The sequence below is a fragment of the Ictidomys tridecemlineatus genome, chromosome 7 (genome assembly GCF_052094955.1).
Source record: "Ictidomys tridecemlineatus isolate mIctTri1 chromosome 7, mIctTri1.hap1, whole genome shotgun sequence".
NCBI lineage: Eukaryota > Metazoa > Chordata > Mammalia > Rodentia > Sciuridae > Ictidomys > Ictidomys tridecemlineatus.
Genome location: NC_135483.1, coordinates 129,669,038 through 129,687,737, shown reverse-complemented (window position 1 = coordinate 129,687,737; position 18,700 = coordinate 129,669,038). Strand labels below are relative to the sequence as shown.

Below are 18,700 nucleotides of genomic sequence, written 5' to 3'. Positions count from 1 at the left end.
CCACAAGGCTAAGGAAAAAAAGAGCAGCAGAAGGGATCAAAATAAACTAGGATAAGGGGGTGGGGAGAGAAATAATAAATATTAAAAGCTTACAATTCAGAGAGCCACCATTATGACTTTCAGTTTGAGTTTCATTCTGGAAGTGACTGCTTGTTTTCTCTGTCATGACCTAATATGTCACATTCTATGGTGGCATGGAGAAAGAGAGAGGGAGAATCCTGTCTTTATATTTTTGTTCACTCATGCAACAAGTATTTGTTGAGTTCTTATGAGATGCCTGTCTGTGATATTTATGGCATTCCTTCTGTCTGGACTTTTTCCTTTTGGCATGGAAATTCCCATCTATCCTGTGAGATTTAGCTCAAATATTGCCCACTTTTTGAAACATTCTCTTATTCCACAAAGTTATATACTCCTTCTTCTCTAGTCTTATAATATTTATCATATCTTTTCATACCTTTTATGTATATCCATCTTACTCTTTCATCAGACTGACCACTTTTAGGACATATCTCCTCTTTAATGCACTGAGCGTTCTGTCTTAGCAACATGTAGGAGTTATTCAGCAAATGTTTGTTGGATGGATGGTGGATAGATAGAGATGAACAATTCTTGACAACTTGTTGAAAAGTGTAAAAGGGAATTCTGCTTCTGGTTATAATGTAATGGGAATTAAATATGCTTGCTATGAACAATTAGGAAATCTGGCTAAAATTCCATGAGAATCCTGTGTGCAGACCTCAGACAGTTCCTAAGTCAATTCACTTCCAACATTCTGTGTAACTTTTCCCATTAGGAGAACTGCCAATTTAAACAGCTAAAAGCAGGGCAGTTTCAGACATTCTAATGGCATTGAGACAAAAATTTGAGTTTTAACCCACCAAAAAAAGAGAGACTCTAGTTAATATCTAGGTTTTTACTTGGAATCCACAAACTCTCAACACTTCCTCAGGTCAGCTCACTCAGTCCCTGATTGTATTCCAGTGATCTCTGCTACTCAGATAGCTACCAGAATCCATCCTAGAGGAGAAAAACATCATTTAGAGGCACTACATTTTATCCTACACAGTGTATGGCATTTGATGTAAAACTACCAGGCACAACAAGAAACAGGCCCAAGGGGCAAAGAACAGGGAGGGTTTAGAGGGATACAGGACAGGTGACCTAGAAATTGTGTTATCCAAAATAGACTTCTATGATAAGTTCAAGAATATAGGTGAGGGCTGGGGATGTGGCTCAAGCGGTAGCAGGTTTGCCTGGAATGCGTGCGGCCTGGGTTCAATCCTCAGCACCACATACCAACAAAGATGTTGTGTCCGCCGAGAACTAAAAAATAAAAATATTTTTTAAAAAAAGAATATAGGTGATAAGATTGAGAATTTTACCAGAGACCCAGAATCTATAAAATATATATATATATATATATATATATATATATATATATATATATATATATATATATAAAGCTGGGCACAGTGGTGCATGCCTATAATACCAGAGACTTAGGAGGCAGAGGCAGGAGGATTGCAAGTTCAAAGCCAGCCTCAGCAATCTAGCAAGATCTGTCTCAAAATTTTAAAAAATAAAAACAAATAAATAAGGGCAGGGGATGTGGCTCAGTAAAATGCCTCTGGGTTCAATCTCCAATACCAATAAATAAATACATAAATAAAATGACAATTCTATAACTGAAAAGTCACTGGCATCATGAGCTCAGTAGATGGTTTAACAGCATCAACAACCAAAGTTACCTTTGTCTTCAGGTTATAAATGAAGAATAGGTTAGCAACTACCCCTTACTCCTGATTATAGTATGGATAGTCCAAAGTATTAAAAATGTATAAGAAAAATAGAGGGAGTCCAAAAGGGATATATGGGACATAGTGAGAAGTCTAATAAATATATATATATAGCTTGAGTCCCAGAAAGAAAAGAGAGAGAGAATAGAGCAGAAGCTTTATTTGAAGGGATAATGGCCAAGGACTTTTCTAAAGTGACCAATGAAAATAAGCCACAGATTCAAGAAATGCATTGAATTCTTTGTAGGATTAAAACATTAAGAAGTAGGCATACCATTATAAAACTGCTAAAATCCAAAAACAAATAAAACCTTGAAAGCAGCAGGGGTGAGTTGGGAAGAACAATGAGGAAGGGGACATTATTGGCCAAACAGCAACAATGACATTGATAGTTGATTGCTCAACAGAAATGATAAAAGCCCAAAACAACAAAACTACATCTTAAATAAAAGATCAGCTGCTATTTCTAGAATTCTATATTTGCAAAAAACCTTTAAGCATGAACGCAGTATAAAGACATTTATAGAATTTCACGAATTGAGGGAGTTTCAAAAAAAAAAAAAAAAGAAACACCAAAGAGATTTCTTCAAACGAATGGAAAATTATCCCACTCAGTAATGAAGAGATGCAAGAAGGCACAAAGAGTAACAGAGAGAGCAAATAAAGCTAAAGGAACACTGACCATGCAAAACAGTAATAAAACAACAATACAACAGAAGGGAGGTCATAGAAATTAAAATACTGTGTGATCTTAGCATTTTCCAGCAAGTAGTAAAAGTCTTAATTTATTTTAGGTGCTAAAAGGTCAAAGTTGTATATTGTAATTTTCAAGTTATTCACTACAGAAGAAAATCAAAGAATATTTATTTAATACGTTAAGAAATGGAAAAATATATAAAAATGTTTAATAATCCAAAAAGAAGACAGGAAAAAAGAGAAGAAAAAGGAGACATTTTATAAACATTTGTTTATAAAAATATACCAAATAGATGGTATTTAGACATTCAGATTCATCAGCAACTTATAAAATATGAATGGAAATCCTTCAATTAAAAGATAAGGATTATCAAACTGGATTTTTAAAATATGACTTACTGCTTATAGGAATGGCAGTTACATTTGGAAAAGCATTTGGCAGTATTTGCAAAGCTGGACACATGCATACTTGATGTGTCTGTTGTACTGGTAAAATGGAATACCACAGATGGAGTAATTCATAAAAAACAAAAATGTATTTTCTCACAGTTCTGAAGACTGAGAAGTCCAAGATCAAGATGCTGGCATCTTGAGGGTTTCTTGAGGTGTCATCCCATAACAGAAGGCAAAAATACAAGAGTGGGGGGACTGGATGGCAAACTTTTTTCCTCTTTTATGAGGAAACTACTCACTTGATAACCCACTCTTGCAGCACGAATCCATTCATAAGGACACAGCCATCATGACCTAGTCACCTCTTATAAGTCTCACCCTTTAATACTATCATAATGTCAGTTAAATTTTGACCTGAGTTTTGGAAGGGATGTTCAAACTATAGTACCCAACAATTTACTCCAGAAATACACTCATGAGAAAGCATGCATAGAATGCTCATAAGGTCATTATTTGTAATAACCATAAACTAGAAACTGTCTTAATATTCATCAACAAAAGAATAAATTCATACAGTGATATAGTAGAAGTGATACAGTGATTGATATACACACTACAGCATAAATAAATCTTGTAAAAGTAATGTCTATCAATGCTACTCATAATGGTGATGAGGGGAGTATGAGAGGAATGGAGGAACTTTAGATAGAGCAAGGAGGAGGGAGGGAAAGAAAGGGGGCAAAGGGGTAGGAATGACAGTAGAATGAGTTAGATATGATTGCCCTAAGTACATGTATGAAGACATGAATGGTGTGAAAATACTTTGTGTACAATCAGTGACTTGAAAAATTGTGCTCTATATGTATAATATGAAGTGAATTGCATTCTGTCATCATGTATAACAAATTAGAATAAAAAATTTAATAAAAAGTAATGTCTATCAGAAGAAGCCAGACACAAAAGTGTACCAACATGTATAATTTCATTACTATAAAATTCTAAAACCAGCAAAACTAATCTATGGTATTAGAAGTTAGGTTGATTACTTTTGGAAGGGTTAATGTATTGTTTAATTTTGCTGATGATTATATGGGTATGTTTTATAAAAATTCATGAAGCTGTGAACTTATGGTTTGTGTGCTGTATGCATGTTGCATTTCAATAAAAAGTACATCGATTTTGGGGGTTGGGATTGTGGCTCAGCAGTAGAGTGCTCTTCTAGCATGGGTGGGACCCGGGTTTGATCCTCAGCACCACATAAAAATAAAGGCATTGTGTTCTGTCCATCTATACCTAAAAAAATAAATATTAAAAAGTACATCAATAAAGTATTGAGAATTGACAGCAAGGTAAGTTCAGTTATATTTCAGATTATGTTATATTTTAGAATATAGCATGTTTCATGTCACAGTGAAGCAAGTTGAAGATGATCAAGAGATGATAAGCCATAGAGGTGAATGAAGATGAGGATTCATTAATCAGTAAGTACTTAAAGTCCCTGTTATAGTCCAAGAGCTATTTGAGGTGTTAGGGATCCAAAAATTAATTAAGACTTAGTCTGTTTTTTCAGTGTAGTCACATTCTAGGAGAGAAAGATACCAGTTATAAAACTGGATGAATGATCATGGTTGCCAAAAGCTACATACTTTTAAAAAAATTTTAATAGATGGACACAATACCTTTATTTATTTGTTTATTTATTTATTTATATGTGGTGCTGAGGATTGAGCCTAGTGCCTCACACATGCTAAGCAAGTGCTCTACCACTGAGCTACAATCCCAGGCCTCCCAAAGCTACATATTTTGACCACTTTGTCTGTATTAAAATTGTGCTGTGCAATTTTGCAGCACCTTAGCTAATGTTCACTATAACAATCCAATGAAGTAGATATTTATCCCTTACCTTTCTAAGGAAATACAGAAAAAAAGATAAGCTATCCAAGGTACAACCACCAAGATAAAAACTCCTGTCCTGAATTCAAGGTTTTGTTCTTTCTGATACCCTATGCTGCCATAAGATGGTTGCTTAAGAGACAAAGAATTGTGTGGTGAAATTGCAAGGGAAAGTTGAAATAAATTCCAGTGATGATGTCTTGGGAAAGGTGGTATAGACAGATGACCTGCACCTCTGAAGATGAGCAGAGAATAATATTTGATGGTCTGGGAGTAGATTTAAAGAAATAAAAGTTTCTCACCTGAGTAAAGCCCAGGCTTTCAGAGGCAGAGGCAAAATGTGTACAGTAGACCTGAGATGGCCAAGTGCTCTTACTCAGGAAAGGGATTGAAGGGTCTAGCTGCTCCATAACAGTTTTTTAACCAAATGCCTTGGTTTCAGGCTCTCTGAACCTACCTCCTACAATAGTGTCTGTATGTCGTAAATCTTTCTGGGTTTTCTTCTTTGTATCTTAGGATAATACTGTACATTTAATTTTATAGCCAGCTTTTTTCCCTAATGTTTCATTATAAGAATTCTCTCAAAGAAAAGGTCTTGTTGCCAATTTTTTTTGTCCTCTCCAATTATCTTTAAGCCACCATAGGGAGAGCGTTTTAGATTCTTGCCAGATTTCAAGCCAGGGTCGACACATGAATAATGTAAGTGCTTATAAAACAGCAGGAAGGAACACCATCTGCATAAAAAAAAATAAACGGCGTCTTGGGACACTTATCCTCATCCTAGTACATCTTGGGTGGTTTAACTTTTAAATAAGATATCATGCAGCCAGCAAAAGTTCACATCTTATGAATTTGAATATATTTATTTATTTTTGGGATAATTTTAAGTAGTCCATCCTTTTAGGTTATTTGTCCAATTGATACGTGAGTGACCTAAATTAACAATGGCTTACTTCTCTCTCATTACAATCGAGTATGATATGACAGCTTCACCTACAACCCACCTATCTTGTTGCTTTGTTATCCTAGGGTGTTTCCTTTGGTCACACAATTAAAGGTAGCTCATACAATTTAGCAAGTGGGGAAATAAATGTGATATGAGGAGCACACTCTTGCCTTTGAAGGGAGGACCTGTGTGTTGAACATTTCACTTGTGATCGCTTATTATCCAGAAGTTACTAGAAGACTGGGAAATAATCTATCTTGGTGGTATGTTCTCTGGGCTGTAAGAAGCTGAGATCAAATATTGGGAACAACCAATGGCCTCTGGAATATTCTGAGCTCAGTAAAATCAAGTGTTGAATTTAGGCTAAGGTGACTGGTAAGTTCTGATCTCTGTAGTAAGGCTTGTTTCCACTTTTTATATTAAAAAAATAATAATATGCACAGAACTTAAAAATAAAACTATATAGGAAAAAATCTTTGTGATTTTAAATAAACTTAATACAGAAATATAGTGCTTTGTGCTCATTTATTCACTAGAATTAAGGAATTCCATTCCTTCTTCCAGTTTTAGTGAAATTAAGCTCTTTCAGGCTTACTTTTACTTACAATGCTAACTAGTAACATTCTAGAACCTGGGCATAAAGATATACATCATCATGGTAAACAAAAAGAGACCAAGGTAGAGATAGTTGGAGATGTTCTTCCATCCTACAGGAATAGCAAAAAGATATGACTGTTTTCTAGAACTAGCAAAGAATGTGATTTGATGAAGTGTTAAATTAAGAACATTCATAAGGACATTTATCTTGTTTTCCCGTGCAATACTAAATGTCTGAATATTCATAATCCTGCCATTTGTTCTCTGTTCTTAGAGGTATAATTTGAACAAAGGGATTTTGTAAAGCTCTTAAGACTTTTGAAATTGTGATTACACATTGCAAAGATAACCTTTAAAGAGAATCCTGTAATTCTAACTGGTTGTCTTCCTTGAGACTTTGTTGCCTTGGTAATAATGCTGCAATTTACATGTCTGAATTGCTAAACAATCTAAAGACTTGTAAATTATACATCCCCACATGTATAATGAAGAGAAACAAATTTCTGTTACACTAGTTTCACAAATATTTAACAAGGGAAATTGCCTTTGTGTGTGTGAAAATTAAATATCTAATATTCTTATCTTCAGGAATTCAAGTTAAATCTTTAACAGCATTTTTCTTTTTTTCCATAGACTGTCCTTCATCTGCCTGGGTTCAGTTCAAAGACAGCTGTTACATTTTTCTTGAAGAAGCCATCAAAGTTGAGAGTATAGAAGATGTCAGAAATCAGTGTACTGACCATGGTAAGTGGCTTTTTTCCCCCTCTCACAAATTAGCAGCATTCACTAATATGTTTCAAAAGTGATGTTATCATACCTTTCTCTGGGTTCTTAGAATTAATGTCCAATTCTTCTTCTACAACATGCAAGTAGAACTGAATGTAATCCTTGATTTAGAAGACAATAGTTGGATGATACTGTCCGTAATAGTGACAGAATCTTAGCAACTTCAGAGTCTATGCAATGTGTGTACCTTGAGCCACGCATTGTACTTCAGCACTTCATATTTCACCTAGCTTTAATTATCACAACAAACCTATCAAGCAGTTTATTATCTTTCTTTTATTAAGTTTAGTTATTTGTTCAAGGCCACACAGGCATGGACTTGGACATGTTCTGGTGCTCCCTCTCACAGAGGACTGCCTTCCCCACCCAGGATCTGTCTACGCTACTGTCTTCAAAGATGGCTGTCAATAACTCCTTTTCTCCCCCTTCACCCATATAGTATGAGCAATCTATTTGCCCTCCCTTTGAATTTAGGTTGGTCTTTATGACTTTTTTAACCAATTAAATGCAGCTCGTGTGGTGTCCTGGGACCTTTAAAGCCAGGCTTTAAGAGGACTAGTAGATTCCTCTGAAAGCCAAGAGAATAAACTGATTCAAAAAGAAGATAAGCAGCTTTCTCAAACGTGGCTGATAATTAAGTAGGATGGGAATGAGGAAGAGGCCGCTGGATACAATCATGTGAATGTCATCAGAATTTGGATTGTAGAAATCTCTATGGAGAGTTTTAAACAAAATACTGAGTGAAGTGGGTTTAAGAAAAAACAGAAAGAAAGGAATAGGGGAAAACTAGTACAAATAACATCTCTTCCTGAAAATCCAAAAGCAATAGAGTAAAAGTATCTGAAGGGGGATGATGATATATGATACATGGCAAGAGCTAGCCTCCAGGTAGAAATAGCATCAATTGGGCTGGGGTTGTGGCTCAGTAGCAGAGCACTTGCCTAGCACGTGTGAGGCACTGGGTTCGGTCCTCAGCACCACATAAAAATAAATAAATATATAAAATAAAGGCATTGTGTCTATCTACAACTAAAAATTTTAAAAAAAGGAAATAGCATCAATTTATCTAAATACATAGGTTTAACCTACAATTCAAAAACAGCATCAACTTATTGTAAAAACAGGATTCCTGAAAGCAAAGTTAATGTTTGACACACAATACCTTGGCAAATTGTCTTCCCTGAATTTCATTTTCATAATTTGTAAATGAGTTAAAATTATCACCAAGGTCTGTTGGGATTTAGGCTTAAAATTCTTCATCACTTTTTATTCTATTTCAGAACTACTGTTGCAGGCATGCAGTGTGGGCAAAAGACAGATTACATAAGCCCACGAAATAAGTCTGTGGTAAAGAAGAGTAAGATAAAAGGGCTATTTTTCAGTTAGAATATATATTCAATTTGGGCTAGAGTTGTGGCTCAATAGTAGAAGTGTTTGCCTAGCACATGTGAAGCACTGGGTTCCATCCTGAGCACCACATAAAAATAAAGGTATTATGTCCATTTACAATTATTTTTAAAAATTAAAAAAATATACTCAATTTCACATTGTGATATATTTTAGACTTTAAAAAATGCTTTTGTTTTTTGAGTCAGGGTCTTGCTATGTTGTGCAGGCTGGCTTTGAACTTGAGATTCTTTAGTCAACCTCTCCAGTAGCAGGGACCACAGGCACATATTACTGCACCAGGCAAAATTTTTTTCTTTTTTCATGGTGCTGAGGACTGAATCCAGGACCATGCACATGCAAAGTATACACTCTACTTTTGAGCTATATCCTCAGCCCTGTTCTTTTTTTTTTTTTGGTTGTAGATGGACACAATACCTTTATTTATTGATTTTTATGTGGTATTGAGGATCGAACTCAGAGCCTCACATGTGCTAGGCAAGCACTCTATCACTGAGCTACAACCCCAGTCCCAACTTTTCCCCTTACCTGGGAACTGGGGATTGAATCCAGGGCTTTGCAGATGCTTTTGCCACTGAGCAACATCTCAGCCCTCCCAGCCCTAGTTTTTAAAGGTGTGCTTGGAGTGGAGGCAATTCAGATTTTTGGATTTTGGCAGTCATTAGCTCAAACTAAAGCTATGCTGTAAGAAAGCATCTTTTGCAACTAAAATATAGCTTGTGACTTGAGAGTCCTTGGGTCTTACTAAAGATAGTTTTTATTACTGTATAAAATCTATACTCTCCACTATTTATGTGTTTTCTTAGGCATAATCACAACTCCAGCATTTAGAACTGTCCTCCCTCTAAAAAAACAATTTCTAACAACTCACTAATATAACATTTTGGAGGCCTATCAAATTGTATTAAAGATACTTTAATTAAAATCATATTCATTTATTATACAATGAATGAAAACAAACATAGTTTTTAATTCACATAGTTAATACATATTATTTTCCCTTGGAAAATTCTTACCTATCAAATGGTGAGTAGCATAAGCTTTTAGAAAAAAGGACAAAATTTCCAACGTGCCAATATTATTTTATTTCAAGGCAGCTGAATAAAATAGCAATTTGGCTGGTCTTACAAGATTTTTTAAAATGAAGTTTCCTCTCCAACTACTTTGTCTTTTTTAAAAAAAACAATTTCTATTAGCTATACTTAGACGTTAGTATGTATTTCAATAACAAGTTATATTGAGGCTGAGAGTCAAGAAAGCATGTTCCTATATCCTTATTAGCTTGTATGAACTACAAAATCAAAGTTCATTGTCAGCATTAACATTTGTCTCAGTTAAGTAACTGTTGACTATACAGAAGCAAAATAAATGTGTTTACTTCCTCTATGACTCAAATGTAGTCCAGTCATAATAATTTTTTAGCAAACTAAATTAAAAACACTGAATAATGGGCTAGGGTTGTGGCTCAGTGGTACAATGCTTGGATAGCATGTTATGAGGCATGGGGTTCAATTCTTAGCACTACATAAAAATAAATAAATAAAATAAAGGTATTGTGTCCACCTACAACTAAAATGCATTAAAAACAAAACAAAACAAACAAACACTGAATAACTTTGTGGCCTGAGGGTTGTGTTTTTTAGAAATATTTTTTAGTTCTAGGTTGTCACAATATCTTTATTTTATTTTTATGTGGTGCTGAGAATCGAACCAAGTGCCTCACACATGCTGGGCAAGCGTGCTACCACTTGAGCCACATCCCCAGCCCAAGGGTTGTGTGTTTTTTGTTTCTTCCTTTCTTTTTTAAGTTGTAGGAATTGAATCCAGGGCCTTGTACATGCTAGGCAAGTACCCTCCCAGTGAGCTATATGCCCAGCTCTGTAGCCTGAGTTTTGATTGCTATATTTAGAAGTCCACTAACTAGTTAGAGTAGCTATTTAGGAATATTGCATAGTATATACAGATCTTTTCATAAAATGTCTTATGTCTAAATAAAACTGTCTTTTTCTCTACTTAAACATTTATAAATTCAGGGTATTAAGTGTGGCTTAGTGATAGAGTACTTATCTAGCATGCATAAGGCCCTTGGTTCAATCCCCAGCAGACACACAACATTATAAATTGTAAATTTATAATTTTGATTTTTTAAAAGTTCTTCATACATGACTAAAATTCCTTCTGTTTTTTTCATAATCCTATACATTTTCTTCTACTCTGGAAACACCCATTTCATAGATGAGTCAGCTAGCTAAATTTAGTCAGTATTACTGTCACATATTTTTAACATGGTAGTGTTTTGTTTAGAACAGCAGAGTAGATTAACATGAATTGTTTTTTCCTCTACTATGTATAAAGAAGAAAAAGCTTATTACTAGATTATTTACATTTGGAAAGTCTTCACAGTCATACAAAATCATTTTTTTTGTAGTTGTAGATGGACAGCATGCCTTTATTTGCTTATTTTTGTATGTGGTGCTAAGGATCAAATACCAGTGCCTCACACATAGTAGGCAAGCACTCTGCCACTGACCCCCAGCCCCAGCCCCCCAAATAATTTCTTAAACTTACCATTGGGAGTACAGAAAATAAGTCACTTGTTACGTTTTGGCCTACAGATAGCTCTATTTATATTATTCACAGTTCTTTGTGCTACTTTACTCAATGTGCTAATTTTCTTTCTTTTCTAATATTACTCATTTAGAAAATAATTGTGAAAAGCTACAACATTTACCTTTATAAAAAATTATATAAATTTTCACTCTTTCCTTTTGGTCATATGAGCTACATATCATTAGTCATAAAAAAGAATTAAAGAGCTAAATTATATCTCAGTAGGTAGTATTACTGGTAATGCATTCAGCACAAGCATTTATTCTGCCATTTAAGAAAATGAAAATGTGTCTTATTTGCCTGACATAATAATTTAAGTATATACATTTCATTAGGTTGTAGTGTAAAAAAATCATTTAAAGTTTATTAAAGGCTGCCATAAGATCAAAGAAAAGAATAAAAACCATCATCTCTGGATACTTAAACCTAAACTATCACCTAGTTAAATATTTCTCTTTAGGATTTTTCTTGAGTGGTGTTTTGGTCACATTTTAGCAGTAAGTACTAGGGTAAAACAGGTTAAAAGTCTATGTGACATTTAACAGACATGTGATAGGAGCTAGAACTGATAAAAATTATCAAATTTTTAAAAGGTGAACTGACTCAAAGAATCTTGCTGAATTTTGTGGACTAAAGTATTAAGTATTTTAAATTGTCAGTCTCATTTTTTCTTTTAAAAGTTTTTCATACTTACATTAGAGATGATCATGTACATGAAAATTAAAAACAAAATCAAAATCACCCTAAACTGCACCACTCTGAGGTACTTAATTGTTAACATTTTGGTAACTATGCTTCTAGACTAGGGAAACTATCCTAGATTATTTCCGATTTAATTATGCCTGTGATTTGTGAAAACAAATTTGGGTATTGTTGAACATGTGACTTTGCCTATATGTTTAAGAGCCAATGACTACCTTAGCATATACTGATTAAAGATTGCTGGGTTAAAGAATATACTTATTTTAAGGCTTTTGGCTTATATCACCAAATTGTCTCCGAAAAGTTGATGCTTTTACTCTACTGCTTTTAGTTCTTATTTTCTACAATAAAAGCCAGAAATGTTTAATTAGCTAATATGGAATTCTTAATTTTTTTTGGTATTTTAGAAGCAAGATGAGTTTTCACGTTTCTTGTGTTACATTTTTCTTTGGGAAGGCAAATTGTCTTTTTAAAATAGTTTGAGATCTATTTTTCCCTTATTAAGGTGTTTGCCATTTTATTTCATATTCTTAATAGAGCTGTAGGTTGTCTGGCTTCTGATCTTCCTCTTTAACAATATGTTTTGATTTGGGTCCTCAGTTTTCTGTTGTCCTGTAGTTAAATTTATTGTCTCCTGCCCCAAAGCCCTCTTTTAAAAGATGTAAAGGTGAAACAAATAAAGCTCATAATTTTTTATACCTCATGTAATTTTCACTGATTCTTGAGCATGCTCTCCCCTCTTTAAAATAATTTCAGGAGCAGACATGATAAGCATACATAATGAAGAAGAAAATGCTTTTATACTGAATACTTTGAAAAAGCAATGGAAAGGCCCAGATGATATCCTCCTAGGCATGTTTTATGACACAGATGGTAAGTGTGACTGTTTTTCTGTTTGTAGAGCTTGGGGCATTTTGATTCTTCAGTTTTATAGATCAAGTTGATGTTTCTTGGGGCATCCAGGTATTGCATTTCCAGTGTGCACCTACGACTTGTACCATACATAGCTTTCCCCTAAGTAGCTTGATGTGTTTGACAAATGAGATACAGTTGATTCTCTTGTCTGGATTAAAATGTTTCTAGGCTCAGTATTTTTGTAATATGGCACAGTCATAAAACTTATTAGTGTTAGCAGTTAATAGGATAAGGTTAGAGTAAATGATCTGTATGTTATATAATGTAAATGTGTATTTTGTCACTACAGAAAACTAGAAGGGACACATTTAAGCATTTTCTTTTTTAATATTTATTTTTTAGTTATAGGTGGATGCAGTGTCTTTATTTTACTTTATGTGGTGCTGAGGATCTAAATCAGTGCCTCACACATGCTAGGTGAGAGCGTTCTACCTCTGAGCCACAACTGCAGCCTATTTAAGCATTTTCAAAAGAAATGAAATTACTAAGGTTGATAATATTTAAACTTAAAAATAATTTTCCCATGGAAATATCTTTCCTTACAAAAATGGGATCTTTTTCTGAAACCACTTAAAATAAATACTTTTTTTTCGGGGGGGGGGGTGTCGGGGATTGAACCCAAGACCTTATGCATGCAAGGCAAGCACTCTACCAACTGAGTTATATCCCCAACCCAATAAATATCTTTTGCTGATGTGGCTGCAGAGAGAATGTATTCCTCCTTCTAACTTTAATCTAAAAAATTGAAAACCAAAAATCAACTACATACCTTTCCACCTTTAACCCAAAATATTTTTCTTTGGCTCTAACACATTTTTAAACTGTCATGATGTTGAAAATGTTCCTTAATTGACAGATGCAAGTTTCAAGTGGTTTGATAGTTCAAATATGACATTTGATAAGTGGGAAGATCAAGAAGATGCTGAGGATCTAGTTGACACCTGTGGTTTTCTGCACACCAAGACAGGTGAATGGAAAAAAGGAAATTGTGAAGTTTCTTCTGTGGAAGGAACACTTTGTAAAGCAGCTAGTAAGTATGACTGAATGTCTTTTTTCCATTCTAAGAGGGATGTGAAAAGTAAGGCTGGTTTCAACACAATTTTTTTCCGAGATTAGCTTTTCTTATTAAATAAATGGAGTAAGAATTCAGAATATAGTAGGGTAGTTTGTTTTTAAGTCTCCTGGAAATTAAATATGTAATTGTCTTATACTTCACAGGCAGGGCCAGATAATGCACACCAGGCATAATTTAATTCTATCTGCTTAAACTTTCCAAGAGATCAAAAATTTAGTTTCTTTTTTGTTCAATATGTATTTTTTAGTTGTAGTTGGACACAGTACCTTTATTTTGTTTACTTATTTTTATGTGGTGCTGAGGATCAAACCCAGGGCCACGCAAATGCTAGGTGAGTGTTCTACCGCTGAGCCACAACCTCAGCCCCCAAATATCTTGTTTTTCAAAAGAATTACTATAAGATTTTGGTGTATGATTTGATTGAGCAGCAGTGGTGTAGAGTAAGTTTGTATAATCCCAGAATTCTAATGTAACTTTACAGAGAATTAGATTATTTACAAGAAGTAACATCCTTCATTTAGGCAAACAGAAATGACATTATAGTTCATGATATATTTTAGATTAAAATAATAAATTTTCTTCTGATTTATTAAAATGAATTTTAGTGAACAAAACTGTCCCTTTCCATGATATTTTCATGTGACTTGTTAAATTTTGTAAAGAGTTTGTGCTTTTAAATTCTGGAGAGTAAATCCTTTCTCAGTAAAGAAATTTAAAATCCCAAAATATGAATTTGGGATGCTTGAAACATGACACAGACAGACATTTCCCCCATGTTGCATCCTTAGTATTCTCTCCTGCTTTAACTGTAAACCCAAACCAGACATTTAGCTCTGGTTATTTCCTTTTTAAAAATTAGTTATGTGTTACAGTAGAATGCATTTTGATACATCATATATAATGGAGTATAATTTCTCATTCTTCTGATTCTACCTGATGTGAATCACATCAGTCATATAGTTATATATGAACAGAAGGTAATAATGTCTGATTCATTTTCCCATCCTTTCTAAACCCCCCCACATCCCTTTACTCCCCTCTACCTAAAGTAACTCTATTCTTCCCCAGCACCACCAACTCCATCGCAAATTAACATCCATATATCAGAAAACATTTGGCTTTCGATTTTTTGGGAATTGGCTTAGCATTATATTCTCCAGCTCTATCCATTTACCAGCAAATGCCATATTTTCATTCTTTAAGGCTGAGTAACATTCTATCCCCATATATATATATATATATGTTTTTAATCCATTTCACCTATTGAAGGGCTCTTAGGTTGGTAGGTTACTTCTGTTTTTAACAAATTATGCACTTTTAAGACTTATTGCAGCAGGATTCTTGAGTATAATTAGTTTTATAGAGATTACATAAATATTTGTCATCGTTTCATAGAACTCAAATATCTGATTTTTAAAAAATTAGTTATTTTTATATACTGTCCTTCAGGGCATTGATATATAAAACAAGTTTTTAATTAAATGATAAATTCAAAACACCAGAAATAGAAAATCCATACTAATAAGGTAAGGTCATGACTGTTTAATTTTACATTTTTTCTCTACAAAATCTCCAACCAGAATCCTCTTTATTCTTCCCTCTTCTTTGTCCACCAACTAAGTTCTTGGCTTGTTAGGGCTCTGTATCTATCTTTAAAAGCTACATTCAATAACACAGACAATTCACAAAGCAGTAGAAATAGGAATATTAAACTAATAGTATTTATGTTTAACACTGTGAAAGTGTTTAAGTCAATCTTATAATATAAAGCACACTAAAATTTTCTTTTCTTTTGTATTTCAGTCCCATATAACAAGAAATATTTATCAGGTAAGTAATATTCTGGTCTTAATTTTTTTCTGGCATGTTAAAATACACTATAGACTATAGACCCCTTTAAAAAGTTATCTAACACATAGTTTTATAAAAATGTAGAAAAGCCTTTTAGCTTAGTAATAAGATTTGGCATTTTAAATATGAACCATAAGTTATACATGAAATGAACATTTCTTTACACCAAATTGTATTTTCCCAAGGAACTGCATTATGTGTTTTTGTGGTATATGACTGCATATTTCGGTAAAAAGATTCATCTTCTAGTTGTAATTGCAATTCATAGAGCTTCCTTACTAAGGGCTTACTAAAACATTATTTTAAAAATTTTTTGAAGACTTTTAAAGTTGTAGATGGGCACATTATTTATGTGGTGCTGAGGATTGAACCCAGTGCCTCATTCATTTAAGACAAGCGCTCTACTACAGAGCCATAACCCCAGCTCCTAAATACATTCTTTTAAAAAAGGGGTCACGTAATACGTGATTAAAAAACCCAATGTATAAGGCAAACACTGCCTCTGTCCACCCTTTCGTATCTTTACCTTTACTGGGAACCATTTTACTTAGTTTCTTAACCTTCTTGTGCCTTTTGCTAACATAAGCAAACTGAGACATGACTTATTTTGCCCCTAATATAGAGTCTTTTAACATATCATACATTGTCCTCAACAATGATCTATAAATAGATCTATCTTCTTTCTTTACAACTACATACACTTCCATGGTATGTATATACCTAATTGACCCAGCTTCAAACTTCCACTTGGTTGTTCCCAGACATTTGTTATTATAAACAATGCGACAATAAATAACTGCACAAATACAGATTTATCTTTAGGTTCTTTGAAATGCAATTGCTGGATTAAAAAATGAATCCAACTTTGACTATTACTGATCTATAGGAGATGTAGTTTTGCAATGTGAGAACCTGTTCTGAAAAATTTTCCTCAATTGGATAGTAGTTTTTAATCTTCATATTTTGAAGTATAATTGAGTAAAATGCACAAATCTTACACATACAGTTTGATATTTATGTATTACTAGTAACTACCAGTTAAGAAACCTAGCATTTAGTTGGGTGTGGTGGCACATGCCTGTAATACCAGTGATTTGTGAGACTGAGGTAGGAGGATTGCAAGTTTGAGGCCAGCCTCAGCAACTTAGTGAAGTCCCAAGAAACTTAGTGAGACCCTGTCTCAAACTTAAAAAGGGCTGGGGGTGTAGCTCTGTTAATATGCCCCTGGATTCAATCCCCAGTACTGAAAGAAAATGTCAATACTATTACCCACCAATCCCAGAGGTAACTAATCACTAACTTTACCATATTTCACTTTATGCACTTTTTTCTTGCTTTTTTTCACTCAGGAATTTTTCTATAGATTTGTTTGTTGTTGAGCATATACAATATTTTAAAAATTGCTTAATAGTACTTTTATAAATATCAATCTGCTCACTTTCTTTTCAGATATTTGAATTTGTACCTTGCAACTAATATGAATACAGCCACCTATAAACATTCTCATGTCCTTCTGGGGACCTGCATTCCCATTTTGAGTACATTCCCCAAAGTGGAATGATCTTACTGCATTTTTATTTTCTTGAGCCCCTTTTTGTGTCCTCTTTTGTGAAATGCTCATTCAAGTGTTTAAGAGGCAGACTGTGTAGTTTGGGCCTTATAACTAGAATACACAAGTGGCAGGAGACAAAAGGTCACGAAGGAGAGGTTAAAAAGATAATATAGCACCCTTAACCCCCAAACACTGCTAAATTGTGTCCACTAATTTTATTTTAGGATTAAAAATAATGTGTTTTTAAAGAATCTTGTCAATAATTTAAAAATACAAATGGCTCTCCCCAACCTTAAAAGTAGTGACACTCAGGGCTGGGGATATAGCTCCATTGGTAGAATGCTTGTCTCACAAGCTCAATGTCCTGGGTTCAATCATCACCACCCCCACCCCACTCCAAATAGTGATTTACCTAACCAATCTTATTTCTATTAGGTCCCATTTTTAACAAACACAAGCTGAAATAATGAGTATCAGTATGGCTAATAAAAAATGCATCAGCAGCTAGGTATGATGGGACATACCTATAAACCCAGCAACTTAGGAGGATGAAGCAGATTTCCAAATTCGAGGCCTCAGCAATTTACTCCTGGTCTCAAAAAGAAAAAATAAAGAGGGCAAAATAAATAAATAAAAAGGACTGGGGATGTGGCTCAGTGGTTAAGTGCTCCTGGTTTAATCCCCCACCACCAAAAAGGGAACATCTACAAAAATGATAATTCTGAGAATTTCTCACATTTTGCCAAGCAAGGTGGCGCATGCATGTAATCCCAGCGGCTTGGAAAGCTGAGACAGATGGATTTGGAGTTCAAAACCAGCCTCGGGGGGAAAAAAAAAAAAAGTGAGGCGCTAAGCACTGAGTGAGATCCTATCTCTAAATAAAACACAAAATAGAGTTGAGGATGTGGCTCTGTGGTCAAGTGCCTCTGAGTTCAATCTCTAGTACCTGAGAAAAAATTCTCACATTTTTAGTCCTTTATAACTATAATAGTTACCTTCTCAAAACTATTTCCTTCCTAACTACTAAATCAAATAATTCTCCTCAATTTGATAAGCTAAATTCTTTTAGGAAGATTACAAGGGTTCTAAATGGGCAAGAATTACAAAGTTGTACTTAAAGAACTTCAGAGAATACACAAATACATAGTATTTGAATGTTTGCAAGGTAACAAAAGTGGAGGATACTGCAGCTTATGGTGCGTCATCTGTGAAACAAATCTTAAATCTTCAAAAGGCAAACCATTAAAAACTCCACTGATGTAACAGAGATTTAAATACCACTATTCCTAAAAAGAGCAGTATATATGAATTTAGTTCAGAAAAGAAAGCCAAGGAAGACAAACAGGATTGTGGACTACTTTTATCATTGTTAATGCAAAGAAACGGCAATATTTACTTGAAATTTTGAAGTACAGCCATTTTTCACACTAAGAAATTTAAATCTTGATAGTAGTTAATGTATAATTTCTTTTTCTTAC

General features: G+C 34.1%; 1 protein-coding gene across 2 annotated transcripts in view; it reads left to right on the top strand.

Annotated features, from left to right (window-relative positions):
• The window catches only part of LOC101960713 (CD302 antigen), a 126,372-nt gene that overhangs the window by 104,585 nt on the left and 3,087 nt on the right, over window positions 1–18,700 (top strand). For both annotated transcript variants that reach the window (XM_021730549.3, XM_005315766.4), the window contains 4 exons: window positions 6,958–7,068; window positions 12,586–12,702; window positions 13,601–13,774; window positions 15,623–15,649. In XM_021730549.3, coding sequence (XP_021586224.2) covers window positions 6,958–7,068; window positions 12,586–12,702; window positions 13,601–13,774; window positions 15,623–15,649 — 429 coding nt within the window. The remainder of the gene's footprint in view (window positions 1–6,957; window positions 7,069–12,585; window positions 12,703–13,600; window positions 13,775–15,622; window positions 15,650–18,700) is intronic.